The sequence below is a fragment of the Lepus europaeus genome, chromosome 17 (assembly GCF_033115175.1).
Source record: "Lepus europaeus isolate LE1 chromosome 17, mLepTim1.pri, whole genome shotgun sequence".
In the NCBI taxonomy this organism is placed as follows: domain Eukaryota; kingdom Metazoa; phylum Chordata; class Mammalia; order Lagomorpha; family Leporidae; genus Lepus; species Lepus europaeus.
The window spans coordinates 4,623,498-4,640,212 of NC_084843.1; the positions used below are offsets into that span (position 1 = coordinate 4,623,498).

The 16,715-nt window shown below is 52.5% G+C and overlaps 2 protein-coding genes across 2 annotated transcripts in view; one reads left to right on the forward strand and one right to left on the reverse strand.

Moving 5' to 3' along the window:
- INSYN2A (inhibitory synaptic factor 2A) overlaps window positions 1-7,647 on the forward strand; it is a 55,776-nt gene extending 48,129 nt beyond the window's left edge. Inside the window, exon 4 of the mRNA XM_062214264.1 lies at window positions 6,579-7,647. Within this exon, the coding sequence (XP_062070248.1) occupies window positions 6,579-6,762 (184 nt within the window). The 3' untranslated portion in view covers window positions 6,763-7,647. The remainder of the gene's footprint in view (window positions 1-6,578) is intronic.
- DOCK1 (dedicator of cytokinesis 1) overlaps window positions 1-16,715 on the reverse strand; it is a 491,536-nt gene that overhangs the window by 274,437 nt on the left and 200,384 nt on the right. The window contains exon 27 of the mRNA XM_062215058.1: window positions 15,456-15,551. Coding sequence (XP_062071042.1) covers window positions 15,456-15,551 — 96 coding nt within the window. The remainder of the gene's footprint in view (window positions 1-15,455; window positions 15,552-16,715) is intronic.

The following is a 16,715-nucleotide window of genomic DNA, read 5'->3' on the forward strand; positions in this document are numbered from 1 at the left end:
GGACAAGGCCTGGTCCCACCTATAGCTCAGTTACCGTCCAGGGCTTCTAATTCCAACCAGTCAGAAACGTCTCACCACGGCATCCCAGGAAAAGGGGGCTAGGCCGAGTGTTAGTGTTCCTGATCAATCATCTATTACTGATATTTTACACGTTACAAACATGGATTATGCACCTACTATGTGAAAAGTGGTGAGGGAAGCACGTAAAATTATGGGAATCATTTCCGTTTCAAGTGTTAAAAAGCTAATGATTACAGGTTACTAATATTCTGAAAGACCGGAACGGGACCCAGGGATACACACTGGGCCTGTAGTCTATGCTGCAGGGGCATCGGCAATTATGCACACATTATGATTCCATGGCGTGAACACTAAGTGGATCAACAGTGTATTTCAATCCAGTGGACAAACTGAGCACGCCCTGAGCCCAGCACTATGCTGACTGCACCACAGACAGAAGAACTAAACACAGTACCCTCCCTCCCCCCCCAAGTTCACAGCCCTGAGAAAACACAGCTGCCATCAACGTGAGACCTTCTGTCGTAAAAATACAGAGAACCCTGCCAAGCGTAGGGTGGGCTGACCTGCAGATTCTAGAAGTCCCCTGAACAAGTGGTGACGGGTCACGTTGGAATAAGACAAGGGCTGTTTCCTGAAGGTGACCCAGCAAGTAGAAGGAGAAGAGGACCAAGACTCAGCTGACCAAGGGCCACGAGGACACTGAGTGGGCCTGAAGGCGCAGGACACAGGAGACCGCACTGCAGACAGGAGGGACGGGCGAGCTGGCCCCCAGACTGCTGCTGGACCAGCAGGAGTGGGGGGCACCGGTCATGTTTGGGAAGACAGAGGAGCAAGCTGTGGGCTCAGACGTCCACAGGAGGTGTGCTCAGAAGAGAGCGGTGCCTACGCGGGTCTTGGTGCATCCACGTATCTGATGGAGGCCCGGGAAGAAGGGGCTTGCCTAAATGTGCCCAGTACGCAAAGGACAGCACGAGGTCTAGAATCTGAGCCCTAACTTCCAGCTTCCCCTGGGTGACCCTGGGGTTGCTCTCAGTGCTAAAGCAAAGCCAGCCAGACGGTGGCCAAATTCTCCTGACATTTCAGTGTTACACCGTGGGGACATGATTTGCCATAGCCAAAGCGACCTGGGAAGAGCCATCCCACACCGCGGCACGCTGGGCCTCCAGGGCCCGCACCTGGGAAGAGCCATCCCACACCGCGGCACGCTGGGCCTCCAGGGCCCGCACCTGGGAAGAGCCATCCCACACCGCGACTCGCTGGGCCACCAGGGCCCGCACCACGTTTCCTCCCACCTGCTGCCCGGTGGGAAGGAGCCGAGGGGGTTCAGGCCCCCAGGGCAGGAGTCAGAACAGCCACAGTGCAACAGGGGAACCCTTGATCTACTTCAAAGAGAATTATCCACGGCGGCCTGGGATCCACGTGCACAGAGCCATGCGGCACTGCTGGGGCTGCACACGTCACAGCCTCCAGGGTCCTCAGCAGCCAAACTCACCCACTGGGTTTTTTTTGTTTGTTTTTGACAGGCAGAGTGGACAGTGAGAGAGAGAGACAGAGAGAAAGGTCTTCCCTTTACCGTTGGTTCACCCTCCAATGGCTGCTGCGGCCGGCACATCGCACCGGTCTGAAGCCAGGAGCCAGGTGCTTCTCCTGGTCTCCCACGTAGGTGCAGAGCCCAAGGACTTGGGCCATCCTCCACTGCACTCCCGGGCCACAGCAGAGAGCTGGATTGGAAAAGGGGCATCAGGGACGGAATCCAGCACCCCGACCAGGACTAGAACCTGGGGTGCCGGCGCTGCAGGCAGAGAATTAGCCTATTAAGCCGCGGCGCCGGCCACCTACTGGTTTTTATAAAGATTTTTCTGTTTACTTGAAATACAAAGTGACACAGAGAGAGAGGAAGAGACAAAGGGAGATCTTCCATCCGATCCACAGGTTCACTCCCCAAATGCCCACAGCAGCTGGGGCTGAGCCAGGCCAAACCCAGGAGCCAGGAATTTCACCCGAGTCTCCCACGTGGGTGGCAGGGCCTCAAGCCATCACCCTCTGCCTCCCAGAGTGCACATTAGCAAGAAGCTGGGTGGGAAACAGAGGAAACGCAATGTCATGCTCTCCAGCATGGGATGTAGGGGGCCCAGGCTGCAGATGACCCTGCCACACGACACCACCCACCAGAACCCCCCTGCTTTCACCTCCCAACAACCGCACACAGCAGACTGGAGCGACTGCACTCAACGCATTCCTATCACATCCACAGGACGAGGGGGAGACAGCCTGCTGAGGAAACCAGCAGAGCCTAAGTATTCCTGGGAGCATCAGCAAACGGTAGAAGTGGAGACCGAAGAGGCCACTGCTGTCAGCCACGTGAAGTGGTCAGGGGACGTGTTGACCGCACACCCTGGCCTGTCTCCAGGAGCAAACGAAGTGAGAGCAGCCCGAGATCTAGGGCGGATTTTCATTTCTTTGGAAATTTCCAGAATGACGATCTTGTAAAAGAGCCCCCATGCTTACAACTTAGAGAGAGAGAGGGAGAGGAAAACTAAGCCGAGGAACTGGTCTACCCTGGGTGGTCTGACTCGTGCATCACAAGGAGTTGCAGTTAGGAGGGGTCTTCACTAACTTCCCACTGCTTCGCATCAAAACAAACATCATTTTATTGCATTTTTCACAAATGTTTTGAAAGGCCAGCACGTGTGACACCGTGTCAGTGCAGACAGCCTTAGTGCTCTGGGCCTGCCAAGACAGCACGTGTGTGGCGGGAAAATGGGGACACGGGTGGAGAAGGAGTGCTACACAGGCGAACAGGAAGAGTCCTGGGCTGTGCATCTCGTCCACACTCTCAGCGTCCAGGCCTCTTTCCATCTCACCCAGCACAGCCCATAGCCTGCGTCTGACACCGTGATGAGGAGAGAGAGCACCTTGCACAAGCAAGGCCGGCTGGGCTCCAACCCCACATTTAACCTTTGAACCCAGGAGACAGAACTTTCCCAGGCTGCTTGACCTCTACGAAAAAGCATCCAGCATGGCGTGCACAACCCCCAGCCCACGCAGCGCAAACACAGCCAGCAGCGTCCGCCTCCGGCCTTCTGGGCAGTGAGACCAGGAGGTCAGGAGCCTGCACTTCCCACCTGCCTGAGTGCATACTGGCTTCAGTGCCAGTGCCAACACCACGAGGCAGCTACGCACTCAGAACCTGCATCACTCAAGCAACAACAGGCTGGGCCTCGGAGCAGGCCCAGACCCTCCTCTGGCCCACAGGAGAAACAAGAAGAGAGACAAGGCCACACCCAGAGCCCCACACCCCTGCCAACTCCACCAACCCGGCCAGCTCTCGCGGCAGACCTGTGGCAAATAATCAGAGGTGGAGAGCCGGACACAGGAGCGGAGGCTCTGTGTGTTCCTCTGGACACATTTCAGAATCTTCAATTCACTGCTGATGCACGCCACAGGCAGTGGCTGCAGCGACAGAGCTGCCTCCAGGGGGAGCCCACATTGCTGTATCCACAGGGGTCCATCCTGGGAGGAACAAGCCCACATTTCTGACCTAACCAGAGCAGTGCAGGCGCCACTGCAGAGGCAAGACTTGCCCTGGAAGGCTCTGTTCCCATGCATCCCTTCTGGAAAACTTGTGAGGCAGCTGCCAAGAAGGCAGGCCTGGCTCCGGGCACCGGCCATGGCACCCACATGCCACCCACATGCACAAAGATGCAGGCAAAGTCCCACGGCAACAATAACTCTTCAGGGTTGGTGCAGAGATGGGAACGAGAGGGTTGCCTGGGGCGCTCTTTAGGAAGATGGCCACACACGGAGCAGCAGCTGTGTCCCTGTGGACCGCAGGGTCAGGGATGGACCTTTTAGGCCGAGGACAAGTAACAGCTGGAGGAAGGAAGAAGTCTATGGCACCATCGATGACAACAAGCACCTGTCCCCAGCTGTCACTGTCAGGACCCCTGTAGATGTCCCGGAAAACGCGCTGCTGGTTTGTGAAACAGAAGTCACAATGCCCCCCAGAAGGTCCAACCCATTCCTCACCTGGGGAGCGGGCGTGGCTTTCCTCTGCCCACTCGGCTGTTACAACCACAAGGACCCTTGCTCTGGGTCAGCCAGACTTGGCCAGGCTACTGACCTCTGGCACCATCCTCAGCAGCCAGCTGCCTGCTTCACACTCAACTCAGCGACCTGGAGCGCCCCCTCCCCAGGAAGAAAAGCCCCAGGAGACAGCAGTATTTAGCAGGTGCACAGCACCCCTCTGTCATCACAGTGTCCGGCAGCACACCCATCATCCCACAAGCAGGTCCACTGCAAGTTGCAAGAGGCAGATGGGGGCTGGAGGGGGCGCAGCTCTTGGCCGCCTCAGTGGCCCCAGGGGCAGGCACTGGGAAACCCACTCTGGGTCGCAGCGTCTGGGGGAACACGAGGAGGAGTCACCCCGACAGATAAAGTCGAGTCATTTTGTTAACAAGGTCTCAGATTAGATTACTCTGTGATTACATGGTTCCGCGCTGTGATAAATTGGTTAATAACAGGATTCCCAATGTAGCTGTTTAATGGGAATTCAATAATTACAGGTACCCAGGAAACGCACCACCTTCCTGCAGTCATAACTCTAAACCCGGCTGGGACCAGGGAGCCAGTCCTGAAGCGGAGAGCGGGGGAGGGGGCACCAGCCCCTTGGTCCCTGACACACCAGCTAAGCAGCTCTCCATTCCCTTGTTAGATGTCCAAGATGAAGAATTCTCCAACAGGCGTCTTTATTACTTAGCACTTGTTCCCATGACAGAACTAGCGAGCTACAGAAAATAAGGAGAAAGAGGTACAATGGCATTTGAACTGCCTCACATTCCAGAGTTCTTTCGTGCCTTGGTTGGGGTGAGAGCAGGGAACCCTCCAGTTCCGCAACACAGAAGGGCAATAGTACTGTTCTCTCCTTGAACTGCAGGCAGCTGACTCTGAGGGGGGCAGGGGACCCCCACTGCCACCCCCAGCATCAGAGCAGCACCACATTTTTCCTGCAGTTCCACACCACACAGCCAAGGCTCAAGTGCCCTAAAGGCACCACCTCCTTAGAGCTGCTCTTTTTGTCACTGTCCAGACGATGGACTGGGTCTGCTGATCCCATCTGTGCTCGAGGACTCGCGCTCCATGATTCAAACAGGCCTTTAAGGAAGGAGAAAGAATCGCTCCTGCCTTGGGAGAGGGGGTAGCTAGCCATAAACTTGTCTGACATCTTTCCCCCTAATTTCCAGAGTAATATTATTGTCTGTGACAATAAGAAGAATGGAACACAAGATTTGAGACATAAATCGGTCCATTAGATGGGTCTTGAACTTGCTTTTAGAACTCAAGATAAGACAGCTTTGCTGTTCTGTCTTTCCAAAATGTCAAAATTTGGCGAGGATTAATGGTTCCCTAAATCAATAGGATTTCATGTTTATAAATGGTTTGCGGTTCCACTGTTATAAAATGTTATGAGCTCATGCATTAGCATCACTGCTGAGCTTTTACTGAGATCCGCTGACATTTATTCGAACCTCTAGACCAGACGCAGAAGCAAGGCCGAGAGAGTTCCCTGAGGCTGGCAGGTGCAGCAGTCCGGCCCGCGGTGCTGGGGATGGCGCCGCCAAGCAGGCAGGCGGCAGGATTGCACATCTTCACTGACAGCCAATACAGGAGCCGGGGGTCCTGATCCAAATGCCCCAGGGTCCTGTGGGAGGGCGCTGTTCAAAGCCACAGAGAGAACGGGGCACTCAAGGCAGGTTGGCGCCATTCTTCGTGGAGATTTCCCAAGAAATAACATAGTGTAGGAGGTCTTCTAAAATGCCATGCCTCTGACACAGAGATTGTCACCACTGGCAAATGCCCTACCTGGGAGCTCTGTGTTTGCACACTGCAATTTTGTGCTGCTCTGACTGAAGGCTGTGTTTCTTCCTAAAAACTGATAGCAACTGAGTCACATTCAACGGTGTTGACCCAATAAACACAGGAGTCTCCCCAGTGTCAGGCACTGTGGCTCTAGCTAGCTTTTCAGGCAGGTAAGGTTTTGCGAGGAAAATGGAAGCCGAGGTCATTTCTTTCCCCATGGTTTCACGTGGGCTAACAGGCTGCTGTGACCTTATGACAAGGCGCCCGGGAACTGGGCTGGTGGGTACCTGGTGCACATGAGCTAGGACCTCTGCCCACTCCAGCTCTCAGTTCGTGGTCATGACAATGTACCATACGTGGGCAGCTGATGGACAAGCAGCCAAACAGTTCAGATTTCACTGTTTTCTCATCAAAGGATACATGCGATACTCTGACACCAACTGCATACATTAACAAAACTTTAAAAGATTCGCCCATGGAAGCAAATAACTGATTTTCCAAGGCAAATGAGGCTATTTGAAATATTTCACAGTGACACACAAGTACAGTACAGCCGATGGCTTCCTACTCGGCCGCCGGTACTCGGTAAGCACACTATGGATGAACGTGCCCTTGGCAGAGTATGGAATGGCGCCTGGCGCAGAGGGCTCTGTGTGTGGGGAGGGCCGGCACTAAACCTGCCCCCTTTGTCTTTCTAGTGTGGAGCTCGACTTCAAGCAGCAAGAAGACAAACTGCAGCCAGTGCTGAGGAAACTCCATCCCATTGAGGAAACTCAGGTCGCACCTTCGCCTTACTCTCAGGAGACCTCCTCCTCCACTCCCAAGCAAAAATCCAAAACCGAATCCAAAAAGCACGGAAGATGGAAACTCTGGTTCCTTTAGGACGCGTGGTGAGCGGAGTCCCACGGCCGACTCTGAACCCACTCGAGTGAAGTCAATCCTTTTCCGAGACGGATCGGACGGAGGACACCGGGGTGCCGACGCGGGCGCCCCCCGCTTCTCGCCCTGCGTACCAAAAAAGGCCTTTGTACCAAGAGATCACCAACAGCAGCACGGTGTGCAGGGCCCCACCGTGCTGGCTGTTCGTCACAGCTCACTGCGGAGGGGAGCAAAACCGGAAACGGAACCTACACCGTCCAAGACGCTGTGTCACACTCCGCTTCCCCTCCTCCGAGACCTGCAAGAATTATGTCATCAGCCTGGGCCAGGGCAGGGTGTCACTCTGTACACAGCTAAAACTCATAGTTATTTTCAAGCCTTTATTTATTTATTTTTAAATAATGAGAAGAAAATCGCAAGCCTTATGTTTGCAAAGGACCTCATTTTTACGTTTCATTTTGCAAATAAGCAGGGGGCGAGTGCAACTTTCAGCACATCAAATTTGGAGAAAGCACAATTTTTTCAAATGGTCGGAGACCATGAATAATCTCTCAAATGTGACTACGTGTATATTTGCCTTCATGTGCTGTAGCGCTAAGCCAAGTGACCACATCTCCGTGTCACGCCGACACCTCTGATTCAGCACCCTCTTCACCTCCAGACCTCCGCCGTGTGCGTTCACCGCTCATTTTCCAAACGGCCAGCAGCCAGGAGTCCCCCAAAGTCGGGATATGCCTTTTATCACTGCAGGTTGACAGGGTCAGCGCTCTGGGACACTAAGCTTTCTCAGATCTCATTTTTAATCTTGTGGTACCCGAAGGCCAACTGATAAATTCTGGCAGGAATCTGGAGACACACACAATGGATAAATCCCAGGCGTCCGGACCGCAGCGGAAAAAGTGTTGTTGTGGCTCAGTCATTGGAGACACTGTTCGTCCTGTGAGCAAAGCCAGACGTCCTACACAACGTGTTCTGCTTCGTGACATCTGTGCAAGACCTGGCCATCTCAAAGAGAAACAGCGTGTCTCGTGTAGCTGCTAACCAATGGACAAACTTACTGTCACCCACATTTAACCTATTAGTAAGTTGTACTAAGGGACATACTTAGAGGCAAGCTGTGACTCAGATGTTTTTAGGTATTTTCTAAATCAACAGTAACACTTGGAGTTCTCTCCTGATGACATACACATCGCAATGGAAGTCTTAGTTCTTTATTTTTTCACGCATTCCTTTGCACCTTTGCAAGTATCTTTTTATAGAAATCAAAACCCCCTAGTCTAGTAATGACTTTGTCTATCAATTTTTTGCTTTTCACAATAGGATGTAGGGATCTTATTTTGCCTTTTTTTGTACAACTTAAATTTTGAATAGTCTGTGAACATATAGAAAACCTAGTCTTCGAGTTTCCATCCAGCAGTTTCATATGTAATCGAGTGCAGACTTGCACACCTCACAGATTAGATGCCAAACACCAAGGATCGTGGTGAAAAGGATCTTGACCTGTTTTGTTCAGAATGGAGCTACTTCTTGCCACGCATTTTCCTCCTGCCAACAGCAAATCTATTTTAGTTCTAAGTGTGTTGGCTCTACAAGGCCTAGTGATCAGTAATGAAATCAGGACTTGAAAAAAGTGAAGCGTACATTGCGCAAACATTCCTTGGGGATTTCTCAAACAGTACTACAGATACACACACACACAGTCTCCCACATACACCCACACGCATACTCTCTCACACACACTCAATACACAGTCTCACACATACACAGTCTAACACGCATACACACCCACTCACACACACACATGCGCCTTTTGCAGAAACAATAGGAAGATTCAAACCCCCAAGCACCAGGAAGCAGAGCTGAGAAACATTTCGTGCCAGAAGAAAGATGACAGTGGATCCTGAACAGGAGAAAGTGCAATTGTTTCATGTAGATTAAAAAAATCTAAAAATGTGTCTCATGTTTTTTATACTGTTTTTAACTAATGTTGTAAAAATGTTTGCAACAAGTTATCCCTCCTTATGTTTTAAGAACCCCAACTATGTCAGTGAATTGAAATGAGGGGATTCGCAGCTTTCTAATTACTTCTACAAATCTGTCTAAACAAGAGGATATCTCAGCACACAAAATCACATTATTGTTTCAAACCGGTCTCAACTAAAACAAGATTACCACGTTCAGAGTTACAAAAGGAATCCCTGGAGATACACTAACCCCTCCTTAAAAATAAAAGTCTCTTCAAAATAGAAAAGAAATACTTTCAAAATCATGTCATAGTTTAACTGCAACGTGTCACTAATAGATGGTGATCCTTCTCCTGGAAAGATCGAAGTCAAACTTTGATATCAAACCAAGATACAACGTACAATGTTCCCGCGTATGTAGATGTGCACACAGCATTACGTATAGAGATTAAATTATTATACCTGTCATTAAGTTCTTTAATAATTTTTAAATAAAACATAAAAGATAATATTTTGTGCGGCTAATGATTTCATGGCCTCCGTAACTTGGGAAAGTAAAAATCATGGAAGAAAATCATCATGCCGGAAGAACGGTCATCGGGTCGTCAGAAGAGGAGGCCACTGCTCAGCCTGGGCACTGCCCTCTGGGCGGTCTGGGGAGCCGGACGCCGGCCTGGTCCTCAGCTGCCAGGAAGCTGTGATAACTCTGTCAGGTCACAGGGCACCACACAGGCTCCCTGCAGGGTGAGGTGAGGGACCTTGTGGGAGACGCCCAACCTGCCCAGCGTTGCCCTGCAACTATCCAGCAGCCGATGAAGCAGCTGCTCTCCGTATCATTCCCAGCCCCAGGGGATGGGCTGCCTTCCCCTGCCTTTCTTCTCCTCCTCCCTCTGGGTGGGAGGCAGGTGCACCTCCCACTCCCACGAACACCAGCCCGACAATACTGCCTCCGTGAGCACAGATGAGCCAGTGGTGGCCTCTGCTGCACACCCTGCTGGTGGAGAGGTCACCGTCCCTTTCCCTGGGCACTGCAGGTTTGGCTAAGAGACTCCTGCTACCCTCTCACACGCTTAGGGGAGAGTAGGGGGAGGATGCAAGGGATGGGTGCAGAGGGCAGGGACGGGTGGAGGGAGCTGTCCAGCCACATGACCGAGCTTCCTGCTGTGCTGCTCACAGGCCCTGGTCCACCAACACCCAGGAACACGGAAGGGCATCCTGCCCTCTCAGTAGCCTGCAGTCACCCTGCCAGTGTGCAGCTCATCTCCAAGGGGCTGGAGGCCCCGGGGCTCTGCACCTGCTCTCGGACCTCAGACCCCACCCAGCAACTGCACTGGGGCAAATCTGGACAGGGAATCCAGGTGGGAGAACCTCCCCACGTCAGGCAAGGGTGGAACAGTGGCCTACATTTCCCAGGCCCCCTCCGAGGCTGCTGAGTTGTCTCGTGTTTGGAGACTGGGCTGTGGCAGCACCACAAGGTACAATGGCATCACAGTCGGAGCCCAGAAACAGACTGCCAGACTCCAGTCTCCAAACCACAACCAGAGGATGCCCCACAGCACTGGTTCCTCGGTGGGCCACCTGGGCTCATCACAACGAGATACACAGCCGTTCCCCAGCCCCAAGAAGACACAGCACCAAGGAAAAGGGTTTTGCCTTTCACAGAAGAGAACGAGAACAAGGAAGGGGCTATAGACGTTTCCATCTGTGGCCAGCGTGTCCATCTGTGTCCATCCGTGACAGTGAGGCTCACTGACACAACCCAGACTGCTGGACCAAATGCTTGACTGCAAGGATTTTTTTAATCAGAAAGTGAAATTTGCCTGATTCCTGACCGGACCAGGTTCCCCGGCATGGCGTCTCCCCAAGACCCCACTGGCCACGCCCCATGCCGTCACCTGTAAAGCCCCATCACTCACACAGACAGCAAGGGCCACGTGTGCCATCGACTCACGGAGCAGAGGTAAACGGCTGCAGGGTGCAGAGACCAGGAACCACACTGACTGGGAGTCACAGACGCTGATCGTTCTGTCCTGCGTGGCACACACTCTGCCAGATGACAAGGTCGGGGGCAAGCAGCCAGTAGCTCGGTAATTAAGGTATCTTTGCAGTGTGGTATGAACATGCAGGAATTGCAGAGCATAGATTACTCAGGCAACAACATGACTTTTATTTCCCAGTGCTCAACCCATGTTAGAGACCAGCCTTGGAGCAAACAGCAGGGCCACAGGAAGACGTCCAGGCAGGGAAAACCGTCATCACCATCACCGACCAGGAAACGACCTCGGAAGTCAGCACCGGCTACACGTACCGGGGAGTCAGGATGACTTCCTTAAAGCCGTACATTTTGTTAGTAGATTTATTGGCAAACAGCAGAGACACATGTAAGGATATTTACACATATAAAAGTCACACACAGGTCCATTGGAATCACAACTTTTTTCTTGTGTTGCTGCTACAGTGAAGATTTTGAAATAGCAGTTTCAGCTCTGTTAGGATCCACTTCTCAGAATAGATCTCATTCATGGAGACGGAACACCATGGTGAAAATACCTGGTTATGAGTCTCGGTGAAAAGGTGCTTTTAACTGGGAAACCAAACCTCACATTCTGTGTTTCGAATGCAGAAGCACTCGAGGCTCGAGGAAGTCACTGGGTTTTCACTACAGCAAACTCCCCATGAATAATACTGACGTCAGGGTGAGACCCGCCATCCTACCCGTGCCCGGGGGCTGATGCTCCGAGCAGAAACCCAGTCACTCCCATTGCGACTGCAGCGTGTCAGGATGCTCTGTCGGCACGGGAATGAGGGGTACCCAGGCAGACCCTTCCTTCCCCTGCGACTGTGAATTTCCAAAGGAACCTTCCCTTGGAAGAGGCCCGCATATTCATTTGAGTGAAACAGTAATTTCCTGTCTTTGGTGTGGATCCAGGCCAGAGGAAAACCTGTAACAGTCCTTCTAACTCGATCACCGTTTTAAAGGACCCATTAACAGAATGTAAATCTGATCAGCTGCAAGAAGCAATGGCAGCTAACACGGTCGGGGAAGACGCCCTCCTGCATGTTGATCACTTTGTGGGCTCCAATCCCAGCATGGCTGCAAGTGTTCATGCCGGCACAGTCACGCACACGTGTGCAGGTCCCGGGTCACCGGCCTAGTGGCTGCTCGGGCCACCTGCACATTACACAGAGCACCGATCCCAGCCCTGGCCACCTGCTCAAAAAAACCGTGCACGGGCTGACCGAGGCTGCCTGATGACTGGGATCCAGAAATCTCTCTGCAAAGGGAGCGAAAAACCGGATCTGAAATCTGACAACGTGAAAGTAGGTTTTCCACTTGATTGTTCTACAAAGTCAGACTGCCCAGGAGTAGAGACAGGATGACCTTGAACCCCGTGCCAAGGTGCCTGCAACGCTGCCTGTTCAGTGCCCATTTTTGCACCCACGTGCTTGATGGTTCCACGACGGCCACAGTGTTTGACTGTTAATGGTGATGTATACCACGTAGGACCACGTCATTTTATCCTACGCATGAGACGCAGTCCAATACAATGCACTCAAACAAGTGATACAGATGAAGGAAAAAGCCTTGTGCTGTATATCACAGCTTAATGTTAGGGCCGAGTTCCTCAGGGCTCTGGTCCATCCATGTACTGGCAGGGGAGGAGTCAGGCCACAGCAACATTCCCACACAATCTCGTGTTCCAATGGGGACAGGTCACATTTCTAGTAGTATTGCTTACAACAGAATAAAACATTAAATGGAGGGCATCTATTGCAATCCGTTTCCACTGCATACTTAAAATTTCAAGCTAATTCATCCAATTTCCACTACATTTATAGAAACTGAGTAACACACAGAGGGGGGAGTCTCCAGGAGACAATCGAATGTCACAGCTGACCCAGAACAGATCTACAAACTTCTTCCTGCACTTGCTACTCTAGGAGGCCCATGGATGAAGGTTTTCAATCACCTGTTCAGGAATCTTTCGAGATTCATTTATTTATTTGAAAACCAGAGCAACAGAGACAAAGATACACACACACACACATACACACAGGCATGAGTACATCCGCTGGTTCTCTCCCCAAAAGCTTGCAATGGCCCAGCTTGGGCCAGGCCTACAGCCAGGAGCCTGGAGCTCCAATGGGGTCCCCTCATATGGGTGGCAGGGGCCCAAGCACTTGGGCCGTCTTCCACTGCTTCCCCAGGTACATTGGCAGGGAGCTGGATCCGAAGCAGAAGCTGGGACTGGCCCTGGCCCTCTAGTATGGGACGGTGGCGTTGTAGGCAGCACCTTAACCCACCGGGCCACAGCGCCAGCCCCTGTCAGGAATAATCTTTGCCCTGATCTTCCTCTACTCTAACTTCACAGGGCAAGAACTGAGACATGAAAAGTTACTGCACGAATCCGTGCCGGATGCCAACAGGGAGGCCAGGCCACGCCCCCCAGGCAGGGCGGCAGCTCCGTCTCATGACAGTGGCCACAGCTGAGAGGGGACTCACACTGGGCTGATGACTGAAAGATCCTTCTAAGCAACTCAAGTTTTAAATGGCAAACACCCTTCTTGAAAACATCTTGATGCTGTCATCGCTCATTAAATAATTATAGCTTATTCAGAATACTTCTTTTGGAGAATTCTTCCATGACAGCTTGATTTTACAAAAGAAATTCAAAGGAATTTGCGGACTCTTTTTATAGACATTGAATGTGTTACAATTGGGAGGTGTCAGCATAAGACATCAGTTCCGTTGCTGCTTCTAGAGATTTCTATCTGAGAAGGTCAAGGTTGTGGGGGATGGGCCCAGATGACACAATCCACTGTGCCTGCTCCACCCTTGAACCCCGTCTTAGAGCCCAGCTACTGTTAGAGAGGACCACGGCTACGGATGGTAAGCCGAAGGCCGGGCCCTCACGGTCACACCCCTCTTCTCTGAACATACAAAGGTTCATTCCAGCAAAGCCACCTGCACACCACAAAGCCCCAGTCCCAGTCCTGGCCACCTGCTCCCAGAGGTTCCTCAGGACAAGAAGAGGCATCATCCCAACCCCCTCAGGAACAGGACACCTATCTCTGCTCTGGCACCACAGCCAGGACACGCACTGCGGCCCCAGCTGTGGGGTCTGCGTACTTCTTGGCACCTGTGGGGCTTTTCTGCGGCTCCTATGCTGGAAGATGCTAAGGACCAGAGTCTCCCCATGGCCACACTGTGTGCGCAGCACAGAGCGCTCAGTGCAGAGTGGCCGACACCTGGCCCACACTGTCCCTGCTCTGAGGCAGAGGGGTCCCCAACCCCTTCCTGGCCTGGGAGGAGACTCTGCCCCCCACACGCTCTATTCCACCTTTGCTCTAAGCTGAAAGCACCTCTTTCAGTCTCTCCACATTCCTTGGGATCCATCCAAACTCCCATGGCCTTCCACCCTTCCCCCTCTCCGTAGGGAAACTGTCGGCCAGGGGCCATGAACCAGACGACAAAGCACCCAGACTGAAGGCAGGACCAAGTCCCACAGCCGCAGTGCAGACCCTGTGAGCAGCAGGGCTGTGTCCCCTAACCACAGGCAGAACTGTAACCGCGTGAACACGGGTGGGACTGTGATCCCCTCACCACAGATGAGACTGCAACCCCAACCACAGACAGCATCACCTCCCTAACCGGAGTCAGGACCACAGATCAGAGTGTCGCCCTAGCCACGGATGGCACCTTGTCCCCTAACCACGGATGGGACCTTGTACTCCTAGTCACAGATGAGACAGTACCCCTTAACCACAGACAGGACAGTCTCCCTCAGCACAGATGAGAAAGTGTCCATCTAACCACAGATGGGATCTGGCCACCTCACTACACAGAGGACCAGGTCCCCCGACCACAGGTGGGCTTGTGTCCCAGAGGCACCTGCTCCCTGACCCATGCCCTGGGGACCCCCACATCACCCCCAGCGGCTCCCCTCCATCCCATCTTGAGAGGCATCTCAGCAGCGTCACATGTACCAGGTTTGTCTTCAAGCCACACGCCACCCACTCTGCAGTCCCCTCCCACTTCCACACGCCAAGGGGCTAGGCATGCCCATGCAGGACCACCAGGGGACAGCAGCAAGCCTCAGGAGTGGCCCTGGAGTCAGCCCATTAAACAGGACCTACGTGGGGATCTGCTGGCTACAAACCCAAACGTCAGACTGAAGGGAACTTAGAGAAAGCAGGACTCTCAGGAGAAAAGGCTCCATGGCCTGACCCTTGCAAGGCTGCCGACAATGATACCTACGTGTTCTTAAAAACTTAATACGTCTCCAGGCCTAACTATTCATATAAGAGGAACACCTACGATACATTAAAGCAGGCAATAAAATAGCTAAGTTGGAACACCTCAATTACTTTTTAAGGTCCTTCGTAAAATTTTATTAATGGCAATGTAAATGTAAATATAAAGAAAGAAACTACCAGAAAAATGAAGACTTAGTAGGCAAATACAGGCCTGGTCTTCTGCTCCAAGGGATGCAAAACTTGCAGCAAGCGTTTCTACCTGCTCACCCTACAACTGTGTTGCCGGCTTCTGGAGCCCAGGACGATGCGTGCATTTTACCCGCCAGGCTGTGTCTCCCCTGCTCCCCCTCTTGTAACAAAATAAACTCATCTGGAAAAGGACCAGATGGGATTTGGGGCCGAGAGTGAGCACCATGCTGAGGCAGGGACTCTCAGGCACGGCTCAGACACAGGCGTGTGTCCCAGGGCACTTACGATGAGCTCGGAATCCCGCCCCATGGAGATGACCGTCCGGTTCACCGTCCGCAGCAGCTTCTCCATGATGATCTGCACGTGCCTCTGGGTCGGCCCCTGGGGGAGACACACCAGAGCCATCGTTAGCATGCAAGCCCGGCCCTTGCCACCAGATCCATTTACCCTGCAAAGAGTAAATCAATTACAGCCCTTAACGAGATGAAAAATGGCCCTTGTCAAAGGCAAAGCCTTCTCAAAGAAAACTCAAGTCATTTTATTAATTATAGTCCATTAATGATAATTCGTTGTGTAATCATAGTAACTTAATTTAAGCAAACCTTAAAAATAAGGCAAATATGTTTCAACAATATAATGTTTATGATCCCTGATTAGCTAATTACTTCTCAAAGACACCAGGCCATCTGTAAAAAGAAGGCAGGCAGATCTCAACCCCACACAGCTCTGCCTGTCAATCACCAAGGATTCTAACTGTCACATAGGAGAGCTTAAATGTCAGGTTAGCAAACTATACACAATTCATACTGCTGCAGGCTCTCCACTGGTGAAAAACTCCTCTTATTTACCGTGCCAGGGGACCGCTGACTCTTCCTCACGGAGCCATGCACCTGATGAAAACCGCCTTAAGGTCCCATTCTTTCCCGTGGGGTCCCCCCACCTCCTCCCTCTGATTTGACATAAAACTGTGTTGCCCCAGACCTTTGTTCCAGCGAGAAAAGCAGGGCCTGGAAGGGGACCACTGGAGCCTGGTCTTTAGGCCTCCATCAGCAGATCTCTTCTCAAGAGCACCCAGCAGGCTCTGAGCGCTCGAGCCGGCGCTGGAGGCGGCAGGCGGCCAGGTGTATGTGTTGAGCAGACAGGTGGCCAGGTCACGCAGGAGGCAGCTAAGGACGAGCCCCACCCGTGGACTTGCGATCCTGGCCTCCCCGCCCGGAGCCCTGGCGCTGATGAAGCAGACGTGGTTCTACCCGCTCAGACCGAGACGGATGAGGAGCACAGACAAGGAGACGTGAGCAGGAACGAACGTTTACAGAGCAGAGAGAGAAAAAAACTCGAAGCTCCATGGAGCACAGGAAAGCTCCCCCGCGGGAGGTGTTCCTGGGCGGGACTCCACGCGGGGAGGTTTCCGAGGGGTTTATGTGCTTTGGGCTGGGGGAAGTTGTGCAGGGTTTTGCCATCCTGTCAGTCACGGCTACCCTTCCCCTTCCTGGGGAGTCAGCATCTGGACCGGTCCGGCTCTAACTGTATCCTGTTCTCAGCTTC